The sequence below is a fragment of the Adiantum capillus-veneris genome, chromosome 2 (genome assembly GCF_014529385.1).
Source record: "Adiantum capillus-veneris isolate H3 chromosome 2, ASM1452938v2, whole genome shotgun sequence".
Lineage (NCBI taxonomy): Eukaryota > Viridiplantae > Streptophyta > Polypodiopsida > Polypodiales > Pteridaceae > Adiantum > Adiantum capillus-veneris.
Genome location: NC_140932.1, coordinates 12,062,542 through 12,080,164, shown reverse-complemented (window position 1 = coordinate 12,080,164; position 17,623 = coordinate 12,062,542). Strand labels below are relative to the sequence as shown.

The following is a 17,623-nucleotide window of genomic DNA, read 5'->3' as shown; positions in this document are numbered from 1 at the left end:
GAACAACCGACTACACCTGAAGGGTCAGATGATGATCTGCTCGAGTGGTTGGAGGCTACCAAATCTATGCCTTGTTATGGAGTCTCTATTCACTCTTGGCCTGAAGATACACCCTCTTCAAATGTTTCCACAGTCACTAAACCTAATGTGCCAGCTAAAGTGTTGAAGGTCACAGAAGATACTCATGATGCTCTCTCGATGAAAGCCCTCTTGATGAAAGCCGTTCAATTTGAAAAGCCTATGAAAAAGTATATAAGCGAGAAGAAATCTCCACTACAAGAGTTCACCACCCTTCAAACATCAACCCCAACCTCTGTGGTGTCTGCTTCCCCGACCAGAACAAAGCTCTCCTCTGCGTCCTCTAGCAAACTTCCTTCAGAGAGCCCGTCCTGCAGTATGAATTCCAAGATCATGATAGCTGTCTTGCATGTGATGCTCATTATAGCTATAGCTGAGTGCTCTTTATTTGCCCCTATCTACCCTTCCCCTCTCCCCCTAGCCCTCGACCTACCCTCCCCTCCCCCTCGCCCTACCCTCCCCCTCGCACTCGCCCTAGTTCACCTCCTCGCCCTCGCCCTATCTTCCCCCTCGCCCTCGCCCTACCCTCCCCATCACCCCCTCGCCCTCGCCTATCCTCCCCCTCGTCCTAGTCCACTCCCTCCCCCTTCCCCTCACCCTCGCCCTCGACCTCACCCTACCCTTCCCTTCGCCCTCGCTATCCTCCCCCTTCCCTCGACCATACCCCCTACTCAGCCCTCCCTACCCTCACCCCTACCCACCCTAGCTTGCCCTCGTCTGTACCCAACCCCCCTACCCTCGCCCCTACCCACCCCCTCTCGCCCCTACCCACTCCCCTCGCCCAACCCTCCCCCTCACCTTCCCCTCGCCCCTACCCACCCCTCTCGGCCCTACCCAGCCCCTCACCAGCCCTCGCCCTACTATCCCCCTCACCCCTCGCCTAGTCCCTTCCCCTCAACCCTACCCTACCCTCCCCCTCCCCAACTCGCCCAACACTTCCAAACTCGCCCCTTCCCCTCCCACACTAGTCCCTCCTCCTCCCCAATTCGTCCCCCTTTTCCCCTCCCCAACTCGCCCCCCCTCCCAATTCGTCCACTTACTCCCTCTTCCTATTCGGCCTTTTCACCAAATCAGCCCCCTCCCAATTAGTCCCTTCCCAATTCAGCCCCCTCCCAATTAGTCCCCTCCCAATTCAGCCCTCTCCCAGTCCCAATTGGCCCTCTGTCCAATTAGTCCCTTCCCAATTCAGCCCCTCCCAATTAGTCCCTTCCCAATTCCGCCCTCTGTCCAATTAGTCCCCTCCCAATTCAGCCCTCTCCTAAATGCGCCCCTCCCAATCCCAATTGGCCCTCTGCCCAATTAGTCCCTTCCCAATTCGGCCTCTGCCCAATTAGTCCCCTCCCAATTCAACCCTCTCCCAAATGCGCCCCTCCCAATCCCAATTGGACCTCTGCCCAATTAGTCCCTTCCCAATTCAACCCTCTGCCCAATTAGTCCCCTCCCAATTCAGCCCTCTCCCAAATGCGCCCCTCCCAATCCCAATTGGCCCTCTGCCCAATCAGTCCCTTCCCAATTCAGCCCCCTCCCAATTCCTCCCCCTCTTTCCCTCCCAATCCAGCCCTCTCCCAAATTCGCCCCTCCCAACCCCAATTGGCCCTCCGCCCAACTAGTCCCTTCCCAATTCAACCCCCTCCCAAATTCGACCCACCCTCCCAATTCATTTCCCTCTTTCCCTCCCAATTCAGCCCTCTTCCAAATTCGCCCCTCCCAACCCCAATTGGCCCTCTGCCCAATTAGTCCCTTCCCAATTCAGCCCTCTCCCAAATTCTCCCCTCCCAACCCCAATTGGCCCTCTGCCCAATTAGTCCCTTCCCAATTCAGCCCCCTCCTTCCCTCCCAATCCAACCCTCTCCCAAATTCGCCCCTCCCAACCCCAATTGGCCCTCTGCCCAACTACTCCCTTCCCAATTCAACCCCCTCCCAAATTCGACCCACCCTCCCAATTCATTTCCCTCTTTCCCTCCCAATTCAGCCCTCTCCCAAATTCGCCCCTCCCAACCCCAATTGGCCCTCTGCCCAATTAGTCCCTTCCCAATTCAGCCCTCTCCCAAATTCTCCCCTCCCAACCCCAATTGGCCCTCTGCCCAATTAGTCCCTTCCCAATTCAGCCCCCTCCCAATTCGTCCCCCTCTTTCCCTCCCAATTCAGCCCTGAACTGTCATCATCTTTGCATAAGAATCCGCCATCCTGTGTTCGAGCAGAGAAACCTCCTCCTCCAAGTGTTGAATTCTCTTGCCAGCAACAATCATTTCTTGCATGGTTGGGCCTAGCACCTGCTTCAAAAAAGATGTACTATGCGGTACCTAGTGATTTCATTTCCTAGTTTTTCAGTATTTCCTCTCACCGAGACGGTGAGCGGTCTTGTGGCGAGCAACCTGTAGCAGGCTACAGTGTCACTTTCACAGGACACTCAGTTAGTACAGTTGGTTCAGTCTGGTTCACACTGGACGGACTCTCTGGGCTGGGCAGTGACACGTGGCAGGAGACGGACGGTGGTCTAGTGGACATCGTGGCCAAGTCTCCACCACCACTCACTTTGGAGATTGGCTTAGGTGACTGACATTTATGGGCCGTTGGTGGATCATCTTCTGGATATATGGTCCAGCGTCGTCGTCTGGAGCATAGAGTCTAGACACAGCACTTCTTCACTCTCCCTGCACATCTGAGCCTCGACACCCCGATTGTACCTGAGAGTCCTGGGCTGGAGCTGAGTGTGCTGCCACGCCAGAGTTTGAATCAATGCTTTGAGATAGTCGAGTCATTTGTGTGGTCTACTGTTGTTGTTGCTGTTGTGTCTGTGAGCGTGGTTGTCTATTGTTTCCTGTTTCCAGTCTGTTTTGAGTGAGATTGTCACGCACATTGCACTGAGGAGCACCCATTGTAGAGAGCACGACACACTATCTACGCTACACACTAACAATTTTTCTGAGGTTTATTTATTTGGCTTTGGTTTAGGTAACTTTGATCCCTTTATTTTTTTAAATCCATGAATATTTATCTGCCTTGGGTTTCTATCCGCCTAGAAACAGGTTTGGGTAGTAAGAATGCTCGTGGAGGGTTTAGGTGGTGCAAGTGTCCGGGGCTCATTTCTATAGCTGGAATGAAGCACTCCTCATGACTACACCGGTGTACTTGTTTGTTACGTTTAGTTACCTCCCTGGGTGTCTATCGGACTGGAAACAGGTTTGGATAGGGAGCATCCTCGTGGAGGATTTAAGTGATGCAAGTGCCTGGGCCTCATTTCTAGAGCTGAAATGGAGCACTCCTCATCACGACACCAACGTACTTGTCTGCTATGTTTAGTTACCTCCCCTAGGTGTCTATCCGTCTGGAAACAAATTTGGATAGGGAGCATCCTCGTAAAGGGTTTAGTTGGTGCAAGTGCTTGCGGCTCATTTCTATTGTTGGAATGGAGCGCTCCTCATCACTACACTTGTCTGCTACGTTTAACTATCTCTCCTGGGTGCCTATCCGCCTACAAATAGGTTGGATGGGGAGCATTCTCGTGAAGGGGTTAGGTGGTGTAAGTGTTTAGGGCTCATTTCGATTGTTGGAATGGAGCGCTCCTCATCACTTCACCAATATACTTGTCTGTTACATTTTGTTACCTCCCTTGGGTGTCTATCCGCTTGGAATCAGGTTGGATAAGGAGCATTCTTGTGGAGGGTTTAGGTGGTGCAAGTGCCTGGGGCTCATTTCTATTGTTGGAATGAAGCGCTACTCATCACTTCACCGATGTACTTATCTGTTACATTTAGTTACCTCCCTTGAATGTCTATCCGCTTGGAAACAGGTTGGATAGGGAGCATTCTCATGGAGGGTTTAAGTGATGCAAGTGCCTTGGGCTCATTTCTATTGTTGGGATGGAATGCTCCTCGTCACTTCACCGATGTACTTGTTTGTTACATTTAGTTACCTCCCTTGGGTGTCTATCCGTTTGGAAACAGGTTGGATAGGGAGCACTTTTTGTGGATGGTTTAGGTGGTGCAAATGTCTGGGGCTCATTTCTATTGTTGGAATGGAGCGCTCCTTATCACTTCATCGGTGTACTTGTCTGTTACATTTAGTTACCTCCCTTGGGTCTCTATCCGCTTGGAAACAGCTTTTAGATAGTGAGCATCCTTGTGAAGGATTTAGGTGGTGCAAGTGCCTGTGGCTCATTTCTATTGTTGGAATGGAGCGCACCTTAGGAGGTGTAGCCAATGCGAAGCAACCCAGATTACCGACTCCAAGCCAATTGACCTCAAGATGGGTCGCCCAAGTACCAGTTTGGAATGCGTGGAATGAGGCAAGTAAGTCTCGAGAAGAGCTTTCGACCAACTGTCTCTGCGGCACAGTCTGCTCTTGCTCAAGTTATCTATTTTACAAGCGGTTCTATGTTGATGGTCACACAAAAGCCATAGAAGCATGCATGGAGTATGGTGTATGTTTTAACCCTCCATCATATCATCAGATGCGCACAACGTTCTTGGATAAATGCTTTGTAGACACTCAAAAGGAAGTTGTTGATAAATTATTTGGAATCAATTGATCAAACAAGATGCACTATAGTCAACAATGGATGGTTGAATGTCCAACATAGGACGCTAATTAATGTGATGCTATTAAGTCCTTGAGGGACGTGCTTCAATAAAGCAATGGACCGCTCGGGTGAGATTAAATCACTAAGCTATATAGTTGATATCATAACAAAGACAAATCATACAATTCATAAAATAGGTGTCTCCAATGTAGTACAGGTGATCATGGACAATGCGAAAAATTGCAGAGCAACTGGTCGTCTCTTGGAGGAGCGCTTTCTGAGCTTGCACACATTTGGTTGCAATGCGCTTAGCTTGAATCTTGTGTTACAGCATTGGTATAAAAAAGATGAGACTGATTGGTTCAAAAGCATTGTAGACAGTACAAGGAAGGTGGTGAAGTTTATTTGCACTAACTTCTACACTGTGGAAAGTCTGCTGCAAAACAGAAATGTTGTTTTAGAGACATTTGTCTGCGTTGGTTTTGAGTGGGAAGCTGAGCAACCAGAAAGAGTAAAAACGAAGGCGAGGTCCTTGAAAGTTCTTAATGATGATAGACACTTTTGGTCTGACATTGGTGACACATACTTGGTGATGAGGCCTGTGATGATATCTTTGTGACAGTTTGAAACAAGATTTTACACTAACTTCTACATTGTGGAAAGTCTGTTGCAAAACAGAAATGTTGTTTTAGGGACATTTGTCTGTGTTGGTTTTGAGTGTGAAGCTGAGCAACCAGAAAGAGTAAAAACAAAGGCGAGGTCCTTGAAAGTTCTTATTGATGATAGACACTTTTGGTCTGACATTGGTGACACATACTTGGTGATGAGGCCTGTGATGATATCTTTGTGACAGTTTGAACTTAAGTTACCCAATATAGGCAAGGTATACATGGCCTGGTATAATTTCAGAAGTGTTTGAACTCTCCTTCAGAGCCTGCAAAATGTTTGATTAAGGCTTGGAAAGCACCCTTTAATAAATCTAAAAGGGATACCTTGAACAAGTATGTGCATGCTCGGAGGGTCAGTGCGCATAGCCCTCTGCATAGTGTTGCTTTTTTGCTTGATCCAGAGTATTGGAACATGGACTGTGATGAATAGGATAAAGAGATGATTGAAGACTTCTACGACGTGGTAAGTAATTTCTACAACAGTCCAGATGATCAAGCCCAAGCCGTCTCTGACCTCACAAAGTATAGGTTAAAGGATGGCCTTTTTAGTTCTTAGTTTATTCAGAACCTTGCATCGGAACAGCAAGCATGGAGATGGTGACTCGTGAACGATACTTCAACGACTACGTTACGCAGATTCGTTGTTAGGGTGTTTGCACATGTGCTGCCAACTCAAGTTCCCAGGCGAAATTGGAGTACATACAGCTTTGTGCACTCAACCATTCGTAATCGGCTTCTAAGCGATCGAGCAAAAAAATTGATATATTTATATTGCAATCATAAGCTCCTCAGCAATATTCAATCAAAAAAGTATGAAGAAAACATAACACGGTGGATTGTGGATAACAATGAAGATGACCAAGAGCAAGGGAAAGAGGTGACAGCCAAAGAACTAGAATTTCGTGAGCTTGGTGGATGCACTTTGTTTGAATTGGACTTGAATCTTAAGGCGGATGTTGTTCTCCTACTCGACAAAGACGACTACTGCGGAGCAATAATTTAAACATAGATAGCATTGTCGAATGACAATTGGTGGGGTGCGGTGCAGAACAAGTTGGTGGGGTGCGGTGCAGAACAAGTTTAAGTCCTTTTACAAGGACAAAATGGCAAGCTATGTAAACTTTTTATTTGTAAGTTGTGGACCATGCGAACTATCGACACTAGAGTTTAAATAGAACCATTTATGACTTTAAAAAATTGCCTTCTTGAATCCATTTTTGCGACCATTGTCTATCACCACTGTTAAATAATGCTTTTATGTCTACAGCAAGCGGACTTAAGTTCATCAAGGACGCCAATATTAGAACCACCATGTTGCATATACACCAAGTAGGACTATCAAAACATCCAGCTCACTTTATCAACTTGCTCAGTTTGCAAAACACATTATGCACAATGACGAGAGTATCATATTCATAGAATGCAAAAAAATTAATGCGAGTTCTACAAGGCGTCAGCTTTCATTCCAAGGGCATCATATACAATGATTCGAAAAGTCACTGTAATTCACTCAAGATTATAATGTGTATAAAGATAAATTTAGATTGTCCAAAATAGAGTCTCTCTCTCTTGCAATGGCTGCCACTAAACGTTGATAGTCTTTCTTCATTATGAACATAGAATAAACAAGCTCGTCAATGGGAGCCTTGCATATATGGCACTCTTTTTTATTCACTATGTTTTGCATGAGACATGCCAAATGATACATTTGGCCGCATGCTATAATGTAGTGACCACTCCAATTGTGGAAGAAGTGCCCGCAAACCAGACAAGGACCATAGCGTCTTATGTGTAAACTGGAGGAGGCCGCAATGTGTTGGGATGCTCGATCATGCTCATGATCGACTGTTGTTGGCACCCTTTCTCCATTTCACAGAGCTCGCGTCTAAGGAGCTTGATGTCTCTGTAACTCTTTGGAGTTACTTGTATCACCGGTCCCGGTGTTTGTGTGGGGATACGAATCTGTATTTGCAACTCCTCCACACCGTCATGTGTTTGATAGCTGCGCAAGCCAATGCATATCTCAGCTACTCTCGTCAGATTGTAATCGTCTCACTGTGGATATCCACTATGCTCTTATTGGGGGTCCTGTCGTTGAACATATTGCGTGTATAGCATCTTTGCAAACCATAGGGGACAATCTGTGTGGTTTAGTGTACTCCTTGTGCATGCAAGGTATATGGCCACGGTGTGCATGCAAATTTCTCGTGCAATGCATTTGTCCAACTTTAATCTCCACTTGCGGATGGAGAACTCATACACAAGCTGTCATGCTTCCTTGACCATCTCTGTGATGACATCTCTATTGATGTCTTTCCATTGCTTGCCATTGGCCAATGCCCACTCACTAGTCCTCACAGCAGCTCTGGCTTGGTTGTTTGGGCAAGTAACATCTGCAAGTGCGCATAGGTCGTCGTATGCTTTTTTGGACTTCTCATGTTCATCCATATCTGGCAGACACACATCGTTTATGTTTTCAATGAGCAATATAAACTTCAGTTTCAACAACAAAAACTGCAATTCCTTTGTGAATCCCGTGTCTATAAATCGGCTTAAATTTTCACAACACACCACACACTACATTGAATCACTTTGCGCCTTACGCCATCACTATACAAAAAAGTTTCATTTGAGATTCTCATGTGTAGAAATCAATTTAAATTTTCCCAACAACAACCCACATACTACATTGAATCACTTTGCACCATGGTATTTCGATGTAAAATTTCTACAACAAACCACATACTATATTGCTTATGGACATCTTGCCCATCAATATTGCGCACTCTTTTAGATTTTGATCTCTTTGCACGCCATACATTGGTGCTAGCTTTGCTGGATCCGCATATGTCGGTGCCTCGACGCCCATGTCTCTTAAGCACTGTGTCATATTGCCCACTACACTATCCATCAACCTACGAATAGCCTTCACATTGTAAGCGGAGAAGTGTGTCCAAACTGCTTCAACAATGTTCTCAAAGAACCAATCTCTGCGTGTTTCACTCTCCAATGTAGAGGTTATCTCCTCCGTGGCCAGGGCATAGATATACGTGACCATGAGGGTTAAAATCTTTTGTTTCTAACTCTTTTGTTTCCACAGGTTCCATCTATACTACAATGATAACATGTTTCGTGATTTTGAAAGACAACATAACTCGAAATTTTATAATAGTTATGAATTTCATCAATAAAACTAACAACTTTCGCAACCATCGAACTAACTTAAAGAGTAGAGCATCATTCAATGGGACTTACGACAACTCGAGCCCAATAGTAGAGCTGATGCCGAGAGCAACATTGAACTAGCCTAAAAAGAGGGCATCATTCAATGGGACTAACAACAATTCCATCCCAATAGTAGAGTTGATGCCGAGGGCAACATCTTTAGTTAATGTTGTTTCAACCTCTACAATTTCAAGTATCAAAATCTTTTGTGCCAAAAACCAATTTCTAAAATTACTCCAACACCATGTGCGAACATACCTCAAAACATGTTGAAATCCACAAAGCAAGCATCCAATCCATTCATATGCCCTTTGTAATAAACCTATACTTATTGCTCAAGTGCACAAGCACCTCTATTAGTGTGGCTGTATCTGTAAATCTTGCTTAATCATTTAACCAAGAAAATCCATATTTTTTATTATCTTAACCATGAGCAATGCATTTTAACCTTCATGTCCTGCATAACAATGGCACATCTCCAAATTGGACATCAGATGTGCCATTTCATCACAGTTTCAATGAAGCTCATTTCTGAGTAGTTAAAGCCTCAAACCATTTCATTGAACCCCCCACATACTCACAAATAGCTCTATCACAATGTTGTGCAATGTGGACACAACCAAAGCAGTCTTGCTGTGGCAACCAAAAATGAGTCTTGCACAAACTTAACCTTTTAATCACGTTGCATGCAAACATCTACTAATTAAAAAAAGGAGGCAATATGTGCTCTAAACACCACGTAGCATAAGTGCGGAATGCACACAACACAACACACCACACACTCTCGCCAAAACAGTTCCTCAATTAAACATTGATACCCCCAAAAAATGTCAAAAGGACGTATACAAGAGAGAGGAGAGCATGGTCAAGCTCTTGCTTGCCCTTCACCGTTCCTACGATACTCAAGCTTGCTAGTCACGTCTCCCTTAGCATACCCAAGGCTCTCATGCCATAAAGAAATGTGCGAATGATAAGAATTGACACTCTTGGAAGTAAATAAAAATACAGAAACCCCTGGAGAAGGACAAGGTAAGAAGCTGACATTCCACTTTTTCCACTTACTGTAAGTTTACATATGAGACAAAATAAACTGCAAGCACAAGAAAGATAGGTAGAAACTAGATGCAGCTGAATTGTGAAATCCATGTGCAGAGACGCTTTTGTCAGAGTTCAACCATGCCAACACATGAGCAATTGCAGGCCCACACCATACAACCCAACTCATGTTAAAAGTTCAGCTGGAACCCATACTGAGTCCCTTATGATGCATACAATCATGTACTAGGCAGAACTGACCCACCCCAGCAGAAAGACAGTCGTATGACATACCTTCAAAATGCCAAAAAGACTAATGTACTTAAGTATAAGCTCTTAAACTACAAGAGCAAGAGAGAGTTGCACCTGTACACAAAAAGATTCAAGGCTTTGTTCATTCCCATCAGAATCAGCTAGATCTGAAAATGCGAGTTGCACCCCTTGTATGCATGATGCATCATATACAGCCAGACAAGAGACCAAAGTGCTCCAAAGGGGAGAGAGAACCACTGGCATCAAAATACAAATGGCAACATAAGAGTCAGACGTCAGCAACCAAAAGTTAAGAGGCAATTAAAGACTTACCAGAAAATTCGGTAAGAAATAGCTTTGAGAAATTCAGAACCATCTGCAACAGTATCTTGAGAGCCTGGATCAACAGAATTCTTGCACAGTTAGTCAGTATTGCTAGGTGGATTTGAAACATACACATGAAACAGGGTTTCATAGGTATGAAACAGGTTTCGAAAAACTTTTGAAACGTACAAACTTAGAATATTCATTTATGTTTAGAAAAATAGTATCATGCACAAACATTCTTGTTAAATTGGTTCAACACAAATAAATTACGCACAAGAATGAGTACAATAACCATGCTTTTAAATAGCTCTTGAAGTAACCATGTCATGACTCTAGTTGAACGCTCGCTGCTGCTGTCGCGCCCCCCCGTCGCCATCGCTGCCCCCCCCGCCTTCATGCGCCGTCGCTGCCCCCTGCCCTTGCCGCCTGCACCTGCTGAGCGCCGCCCCCTGTGCGCTGCCCAGCCCGCCCGCTACCCTCTACCCGCCTAGCACCCTACCCCCTGCCCTTAGCCCGCCTTCGCCGCTGCCTTACCCGCCTGCCGCCCTGCCTTTTGCCTCAGCCCGCCAGTCCCGCCTCCCAATCCCGCCAGCCACGCCTCGCATTCTCGTATTGCCGGCCTCCTTTCGTCATCGACTCATCCTTTTTTTCTTCACAGCAGCAGACACAGATGGAGGCTCCAGCTCTGCCACAGAGGGACTCTTCCGAAGCCCCCTCGCCCGACCCCGCTGAGCCCACCATTCGACTTGCTCTTTCACCGACAGAGCAAGCGAGCCTAGCCGCACAGGTAGAGCGCTTGCAGGCGACTTCTGTCATCTGCAAGATTCTCGGCACCCGACCCAACAGAGCTGCATGACCGTCTCCAGGCCCGACTGCTTGCAGAGGTGGGCAAAATCTTGGACATATAGATCCTCGGACGAGGCTACTATCAGATCGAGTTTGAGACCTCCGAGATGGCGTCCAAGGTCATCACCATCAGTCCATTCACCATCCGAGCAACTCGAGCCCAATTTCGACAGTGGAGACATGGTTTTGACCCTGCTTCAGATGTTCTCGTAGAGGAGGCAGACATCCCAATCTCCATCTGCTTTCCTGGTTTGCAGAGGGAGTACTTACCACTTTTGTCCAGGATAGGCTCAGTGATTGGGACTGTCCTGGAGACACCTCGCACGGCAGCCTCAGTAGCTGCCAAGGCGGCCGGCATTCCCTCAGTTCGCGTTCTGGTTAGAGACACTCACACTCTCCCGAAGGTCATTCTTCTGCCTCGGGTGAGTGGGGGTTGGTTTAGACAGAGCGTGGAGTATTTGGGCCTCCCGAACCAGTGCTTCATTTGTCGACAAATGGGACATCTTGCGAAGGCATGTCCACGGAGGAGGCCTCGACCTACACCACAGACTCAGCCGCAGCCTGCAAGGGCTGGCCAGTAGCCACAGGCAGAGACGCAGTGCACACATGCAGAGCCACCCTCGGAGCCTCGGGCTCCAGCGGAGGAGGGTTGGCAGCAGGTCCGTAATCGACGACAGCAAGGGCCACAGCGACAGCCTGGCCCTCAGAATGGTCCTAAGGCGCCTGCAGAGTGACACTCAGAGTGGCCATGAGGAACCGTTTCGGTCCTCTTGAGCAGGATGAGGTCCTTGCTCCAGCCCCCACCTCAGCTTCACCCTCGACAGCCCCTCCCCCCAGAGTTCCCCCCCTCCTCATCATCCTCCCCCCCGCCTCCTGCTCCCGCCGCCTCTTCCCCCCGCCCCTCTACCTCTGACCCTCGTTTTCTCGGCGACCCCTCAGCAAACCATGAGGTAGCCTGCTTCAGGGTCCATGTTCTGTTCCTTGCAGCAAGGGGGATAGAGGCCTTGGACTCAGCAATTGGCTTCTCTTTTCCCCTTTGCGGCAGGGACCAGACTCAGTGGACTCTCGACTCAGTGTTGGAGTGGTTGCATACACAGGTCCTAGAGTTCTCTCACCACATGGGAGAACTAGGAGTTACAGACATGCTTGAGACTTTGTGGCCATTAGCCAAGTTTGTGGTGACCCCTCCAGATACAACAGGATGTAGACACATTGTGGTTTATTTCTTTGCCGATACGTAGTGCTTGCCATGCTATGTACACATTCATGAGGACTCCTGGACAGAGGAGGTTACTTTACGAACGGCTCGCTCTACTTGGGCTTCGGCCAGGCACTCGTTGCAATCACACCTATCTAGAGGACGCTGAAACCGGCCCGTAGGGCGGTAGGCGTTGGCTTTCACCCGAAATTCTTTACTTTAAACACACACAGAGCACTTTGCAAAGGAGACCTGTAACGGGAATTAACACTATATCACACACACGGCTCGGAAGCTAGAATGCTCCGAGCAGACGCCGACAACCTGTAGGCCCCAAAATTGGAGCCCCTTTCGGTATTTCTTTATTCTTTAGGAGGGTAAATTACAAGGTAAGGTCCTGGGAATCCTTCACGTGTATCCACCTAGATACCATTTGATTTGACCAAATTTCGGCAGCATAACAGCCCCAAAACTTGCGCGAAACCAATTCCTCTGCTGGAACTCACTTGCATTGGCATATACCCTCTGATTCCTGTCCAAAAACAGTAAATTCAGCACGCTGTATTTACTGGTTTTTGCCCTGTTTTCAGCCCCAAACAGTCCCCTAATTGTCCTTTGCCAGTGGGGCACGATTTCCAATGATCCTGGCGTCCGTATGGCTGAAAAACAGTAAATATACAGCGCATACACAGCGCTGATTTTGCACCTGTATGGTGAGGTTATGACCCTCACCAGTGCCTGCTTTGGAGTAGCAGCTAGCTACCCCTGTTCCTGCTCAAGGAGGCTCTTGCCTCAGCACAAAAGCATGAACCCACACAACTGTACATCAGTCAAATGAGTAGCCCTCTTGTGGGGCATCACATAACTGCACGTAGGGGAGAGAGAGCAGTGTGTAGTGTGCAGGGCATCACTCCTAGCACCACACTGTACATGAGAGGGAAAGGAAGCACTCCATAGCTCTTAACCTGTGACAAAAGCTGAAATGAGGCCTCTCCCAGCATAAAATTCAGCGCCACTTCTTTTGCAAGAGGAAAGTTCACGAAAATGTGACACTTGGCGCATTTTCAAGCCTTTTCCCGTTTCGGGTTCGCCGCTTAAAAATATCCTGACCGGTTGCCCAGTTGACTTCGTGGCAGAGTTATAAAGTGTTCCCCTAGTCATACCGGAGGTAATGACGCAAACACATTTCGCGGCCCAAAATAGCAGTTCCCTAAATTTTAGGAGATGCTTCCGTTGGGTTCCCACTGGTCTTCTGACCATCTATCCTCATTGGAGCCGCATCCAAAAGTGCAATGTGGCCCAACTGTCGGATACTTTTTGTTGGTAGTCCCACCTTGACTTTACGCCTTAATTGAGTTCACTTCCTAGTATCCACCAACTTGCTAAGTGCGACGGGGGGACCTTTAAGATCTTGCTCTGAGCCTAGACATCCTCTTACCATACGAATTCCAGTGCCGACCACTTCCCGTCTGCGGGTGAATCTACCGTTCACATTGGCCATACAATGTCCGACCGTTTGCTACTTCAAAAAGAGGGTCTTAAACAAATAAAATAAACCCCATTGGAAAGAAACCAACAACCAAGGTTAGCAGTTGCCACATCTCTGTGACATGGTTAATAACTGCCACGTCCTCGTGACAGACGCTCGGATGCAGATTACTCCCCATCCAAGCCAACCTCGAAGATAGCACGTTTAGCTACTGCGGCAGCATATGTTCTCTCTCGCTCCCCATGAGGATCATCTCATGAAACGTGCAGGAACTTGGTGGGCCCCAGTTTCAACGTCAGTGGAGCCGACTGCGTCAGGAGCTTCACCGCTGCCTTGTGGGGGGAGAGATTGATCTCCTTATGCTACAAGAGCACCATCTATGTGAGAGCCACATTAGACGTTGTGGTCAGCTTTTGCGTGGACGATAAGATACTTTTTGGTCAGCTGCTTTTGGACCTGGAGGCATCCAGGGTGGGGTATGTATGACTATTGCGGATTCTTTGCAGCAGGCCATTGTGGGCAGAGGGATTATTGTGCCAGGCAAGGCTCAGTGGATCACTATGCAAGTTCCGGGTTGCCTTGTGGGCTTCCTGAACATCTATGCGTCCAATGTGGCGAGTGCACGAGCAGAGTTTTGGTCACAGATAGTTGAGTCTCTGCCGTAGGCAGAACACTAGTGCATAGGGGGGGACTTCAACATGTTGGAGGACCCTTCTGACAGGATTGGTGGTAGCCATGCTACTGTGCATGGAGTTGAGCTGGCAGCTTGGGAGAGATTTTGTATGACTCTGAGGGTCTCGGAGGTGTGACAGAACTCTAGTTTTGTGAGTCCCCCAGACAGCCAAGCACTCTCTCGTTCGGACCGCAGAGTGGGAGGAGTGAATCTATCGCGGATAGATCGCTTCTACACTAGTGACCACTTCAGTGACTTGGGCGAGACAGTTGGTATTCTGGCAGGGACTTCCTTCTCGGACCATGCACCAATGATCCTCACAGTGGCAGACAAGCAGAGGAGGGGGAGCACGGTGCTTCGCATCCCAGAGAGGGTCTTGCTGGACTCTGCACTCAAAGAGCGAGTAGAGGCTCTCTGGATAGAGAGCTTGGACATGCAAGATTCTCCTGCTGATGGAGTGGCCTTAGGACTAGCTCAGATTCGTCGTTTTTTTCTCCAGGAGTCTCTGGCTCGCCTTGCTGCAGCGAGAGAGGACCAGCAGCGTCTAAGACGGGGCGTTGCTTCGTTGCAGAGGATGCAGGAGCAGCATCCAGACAGTCCTTGGTTGGAGGAGCAGCTACAACAGGCTCGCCAAGAGCTTGTTCGCACAAAGGAGTGGCGACATGAGTTTGCTTTCCATCGACAGGCATCTCAATGGACACACGTGGGTGAAAGAATGACTGGTGCTTTCTTCGAGGCAGTGGGACCTCAGCATACGCATGCCAAGGTTAGTCAGTTGAGGAGGCCCGACGGGTCAGTTACTTCTGAGCCAGAGGACATGCGTACAATTGCTACTGACTTTTACCGTGAGTTACTGTCTACAAAGCCTCAGTCAGAGCGCCAGGATGCATGCAAGGAGCAGGTGTGGGCTCAGATGCCTTGCCTTGTGACTAAGGAGATGCGTTAGAGGCTTGAGCTGCCACTTCAGCTTGAGGAGCTACACACGGCTCTTGGTGCACTCCCCCGTGGTAGCTGTCCAGGTGAGGATGGATTGACTCCCGGTTTTTTCTTGGAGTACTGGGACTTGCTTGGCCCATATCTCTATAGTGCTTTTCAGTACATCTTGCACACAGGAGTGATGCCTGACAGCATGAGTGAGGGTCTGATCTACCTCATTCCCAAGGAGGGTGGCTACTTGGATGAGATTCGACAATGGCGCCCCATCACCATCCTCAACTCAGCCTACAAAATTCTTGCCAAGGCTCTGAGTTTGAGGATCCAGCCACTTCTAGAGAGCCTTATACATGGGACTCAGACAAGTTTTGTCAAGGAGCGCAGTATCCTTGACAACATCTTTACCTTTTGAAAGGCTTGTGCCCTAGCATGACTTCGTGGTGAGGATCTGGTGATTCTTCTTCTCGATTTTGAGAAGGCATACGACAGAGTTGACTAGGACTTTCTAGAGGGCACTCTATGCAGGATGGGCTTCTCAGATGCTTGGATCATAGGGGTGTCAGCTTTGTACAGACAAGCACACAGTCAGGTACTTTTGGCAGGAGGTAGAGGTGATTTTTTCATGCTCACACGTTCGGTCAGACAGGCTGTCCTCTTTGTCCCCTTCCTCTTTCTGTTCTATGCTGAGGCGATGAGCAAGTTTTTGGTGTCGCAGCAGGTTGGTCTACAGGGCTTAGCACTCCCTATTCGGGGAGATGAGCTACTGGACGCTGAGTTTGCTAACGACTCAGCCTTGTACTTGGATGGCTAGGAGGCCAACCTTCATAGGTGTGAGCAGGCTCTTGAGACCTTCTGTTGTGCATCTGGCGCACTGATCAACTTGAGAAAGACAGTGGCTTTCTCGATTGGTAGTGCTCATGTGCTCGACTGAACGCCAGGTGAGGGTTTCAGGAGGATTCCCCCAAGAACTGCAGTTCCGTACTTGGGTTGTCAGGTTGGTTTGGACTTGTCTCCCGAGCAGCAGATTGCTCCCCTCCTCTTGTCCATCAGGAGGAAGCTGTTACATTGGAGCTCCGCACGACTTTCTTTGGCTGGCAAAGTTGTAGTGGCCAACCAGGTGCTATTGGTTAACATGTGGTACATCACTTCTTCCTGGATCTTCTCGAGTTCTTGTATCAGTCAGGTAGAGCGACTGATCAGGAATTTCCTTTTGTCAGGGCGACACACTCAGACTGCTCGAGCCAAAGTAGCTTGGCAAGTCATCATTCTTCCTTGTTCACAAGGAGAGCTTGGGATCATTGACCCAGCACAACAGAGCAAAGCCCTTCTTGGGAAGTTCATCGTCCAAGGTCTTCTTCCAGGTGAGGAGCCCTGGAAGAAGTTCTTGTTACAGCAGCTTCGTGCTAGGGTGCCTCATTGCAAGAGGCCTCTGGCAACCTTCGACCAGATGGATCTTCACAAAGATGGGTAGAGTTGGTTTGAGCAGAAGACTAGAGGATCGCTTTATTGTGGGGTTGCTTCGTTCTTGGGAGCACTTGTGGCGAGGCCTGGAGTAGCGCCAGCCTACTTACACAGAGGAGCGCCTGCGCGACAGCCACTTGTTTGAAACCTCATGGTTAGCACTCAGAGAGGGTAGTTGGTTGGTAGTCGGCCTCATGTTTCCCGGGGTTCCATGGCAACGGGTCCAGCACGCTCTTTAGGTGACTGGTTACAGTTTTCAGGCTTGTCAGAGGAGCTACATGGCTTTCAACTACACGGCATGAGAGGGGTGCAGAGCATGTGTCAGGACATCTCAGAGGCAGTACCAGCTAAGTGGCTCACGCCTGTCGAGTCAGCAGCGCCCAGATGGATGGGAGCCTTCATGCGACTGGAGGTTCTCATCTCTGTTCGGGCTTGCTCAGAGACTGTTCCTCCCTGTTTTTCGAGCTACAAGGTGAGGGACGCTTACAGCGAGTTGCAGCAGACACCCCGCAGGTGGCAGAGTGCTGTTTTCAGAGGATCCGAGTGGTGGGCATCTTTGGGAGGACTTGTGTCATCGATCCTGACCCAGCAGCTCTCGAGACTGGACATTGGAGGCTGTGGGCCTAGGAGTGTTGTCCATTGGCACAAGTACAATGGGACCCTGGAGAGTGGCTCTGGAGGGACCCTTTCTCTTCTACAGACCACCCACGTGTCCCCTTCTTTCAGTACACTATTCGACTGGGACGTCACATACTGGCAGCAAAGAGAGAGGCCCGCCCTGCTGCAGCACCTCATTGGCAGGAGGAGGGTCTCACAACTGAGTTCTTGACAGCTTTTTGGGAGAGGTTGTGGGACTCCAGACAGTCGAGGCAAGTCACTTTGTTTCGGTGGTTGGTCGCACACAAAGCTACAGCAA

General features: G+C 48.5%; 1 protein-coding gene across 4 annotated transcripts in view; it reads right to left on the bottom strand.

Moving 5' to 3' along the window:
• The window catches only part of LOC147462376 (ARM repeat superfamily protein), a 164,074-nt gene that overhangs the window by 50,004 nt on the left and 96,447 nt on the right, over positions 1-17,623 (bottom strand). For all 4 annotated transcript variants that reach the window (XM_086483750.1, XM_086483745.1, XM_086483733.1 and 1 more), the window contains 2 exons: positions 10,114-10,177; positions 9,895-10,037 (listed from right to left, as the gene is read on the bottom strand). In XM_086483750.1, coding sequence (XP_086339876.1) covers positions 9,895-10,037; positions 10,114-10,177 — 207 coding nt within the window. The remainder of the gene's footprint in view (positions 1-9,894; positions 10,038-10,113; positions 10,178-17,623) is intronic.